The sequence below is a fragment of the Acanthisitta chloris genome, unplaced genomic scaffold (genome assembly GCF_000695815.1).
Source record: "Acanthisitta chloris isolate BGI_N310 unplaced genomic scaffold, ASM69581v1 scaffold2731, whole genome shotgun sequence".
Taxonomy (NCBI): domain Eukaryota; kingdom Metazoa; phylum Chordata; class Aves; order Passeriformes; family Acanthisittidae; genus Acanthisitta; species Acanthisitta chloris.
In genome coordinates, this window is record NW_008656374.1 from 2777 (window position 1) to 4906 (window position 2130).

General features: G+C 37.0%; 1 protein-coding gene across 1 annotated transcript in view; it reads right to left on the bottom strand.

The window, feature by feature from the left end:
* Nucleotides 1-1861: 1861 nt before the first annotated feature.
* The window catches only part of LOC103811326 (microtubule-associated protein 1B-like), a gene marked incomplete at its 5' end in the record, with an annotated part of 6099 nt that continues 5830 nt past the window's right edge, over nt 1862-2130 (bottom strand). The window contains one exon of the mRNA XM_009084292.1: nt 1862-2017. Coding sequence (XP_009082540.1) covers nt 1862-2017 — 156 coding nt within the window. The remainder of the gene's footprint in view (nt 2018-2130) is intronic.

Genomic DNA, 2130 nt, shown 5'->3' on the forward strand with positions numbered 1-2130 from the left:
AAAGGAAAGGAAAGGAAAGGAAAGGAAAGGAAAGGAAAGGAAAGGAAAGGAAAGGAAAGGAAGGGAAAGGAAAGGAAAGGAAAGGAAAGGAAGGGAAAGGAAAGGAAAGGAAAGGAAAGGAAGGGAAAGGAAAGGAAAGGAAAGGAAAGGAAGGGAAAGGAAAGGAAAGGAAAGGAAAGGAAGGGAAAGGAAAGGAAAGGAAAGGAAAGGAAGGGAAAGGAAAGGAAAGGAAAGGAAAGGGCCTAATTTTAGCTTATTGCTTATTCTATCTTCTTTCAAGATCTGGTGAGGATTGAGCATGTAGATTACACCCTTGTAAATATTAGGCAATCAAAATTTTGAATTCCATTTTCTGTCACCATCAATAGGTTAATTTTACCACCAGGGTGTCCCTTCCCCCCTGCGCCCAAAAAGGTATTGGCAGTTGACTGTTTTCAACAAATCTTATTTCAATATCCATTCTCACTAGAACCTTAACCAACATTATTAATTTATCTTAAAAAACTACTAAAAAATTGCCTTTGCCTGAAAAATTTGTTTTTGCATTTTCCTGTAAATGAAAACTTTTGTTAAAAATCTATTAAAAGTTCACACAGCACTAAAAAAATTGTTTCCTGTACATTTCTTCCCATATTTGCTCGTAAATTAAACAAATAAAATAAGGTAAGACAAAGGAAGGTTGAATACCGTACAAACTTGCAGATAACCTTTTTCATCATCCTGAATGTTTTACCAAATTTTGCAACTCTGATACTGGACACCACTTCAATCTTGCTTCTACAGTACAAAAGAACCTTTAAAAAAAAAAGCTCATCTTGCCTTGTTGAGCTGTCCTGGTGCATCAATGCATTGTTCACAGAACTAACATATGTAATTTATAGTACCAAGCTGTTTGACCAGTCAGATAGGTTTCTAGTACACACTTCATGCACACTCACACTTCTTTACTGGTGCAACTATGATCCTACACAGATGCCTTATAAATTTGCTGTTTCAACATTAAAAAATAAATTCATCAAGTTTCTTTGTACATACAAGTCACTTTCTAAGGCAAATTGTCTATTGTATGTACTCCCAACTGCTTTGGTATTTTATTTAAATTAATTGACAGTGGACATGGGTGTTCAAGCATGTGGACTGGTCGATTCTGACTGGTCAGTGGATTTTTACAGGGAGCATGCCTTAGACCAACAATTTTGTATGTTGAAAGAAAGGTTTTAGAATTTTGAATGGGGTTCAGACTATATGCATATTTGGCCTATGATTGTTATGGGATATCAGTATGCAAGGTTCATATTAAAGTGGAAAACTGCTAATGAACATTTAGTTTATACATCCCTTCCTAACCACATTTTATTTCCTCTTATTTTGCAGCTAACTTAACTCCATAAAGTAAGGCCCTCCTTTGCAACAGCTCAGATTGATACAAGTTTAAAACCTCCTTTTCATGTGAGTGCATAAACTGCAGTAAGCGATGCAGCTCTTGCCATTAAACTACCAGGAACCTAATCATTTATTACTTTCTCCTCCTACCCCTCTCTCTCTTTTTCTGTCTTTGCAAATGCCTCTGCCTGGCAGAAGTCAGTTGGAGTTGCTAGTTTAGTTTCCAAACATTCAATGGAGATGAAACTGGATCTGTATTTTTGCAGTAATTTTAACCCTACTATGGGAATGTTATTTTCCTTAGCAATCAGCAAAGACTGAAAAATATTAGTGACTTGCATCACCGTGATATGGTATAGCATTTTGCAGATATACAGTTCAGGAGTTGAAATAGATGGGCTGAATTTTTAGAAAAGGTGTTTTCAAACTTCAGAATTTCTGGAAAAAAAGGTAAATCTTGTGGTGCGTGGTCTGGTTCCTACAGTTCAATCTTGCACGCGGGAAAAGATTCATCTTGCATAACAACAGTGCTGCTGCTTGCCAAAACCATGATGTTGAGGTCCTGCTGTTTCTCATGGGTCTCTTGGTACCATTCTCTCATCACTTCTGAGTCATGGGTTGGGATTAAGGTCACCTGCAACATAAAAGAGGAGAACTCCTGAGGAATGGACAACAGAAGCAACTGATAAGAAAAATGACTTTGTAAGAAGACCTAGCCAACAAGTATGATTCCCTTTTGGAAAGAGT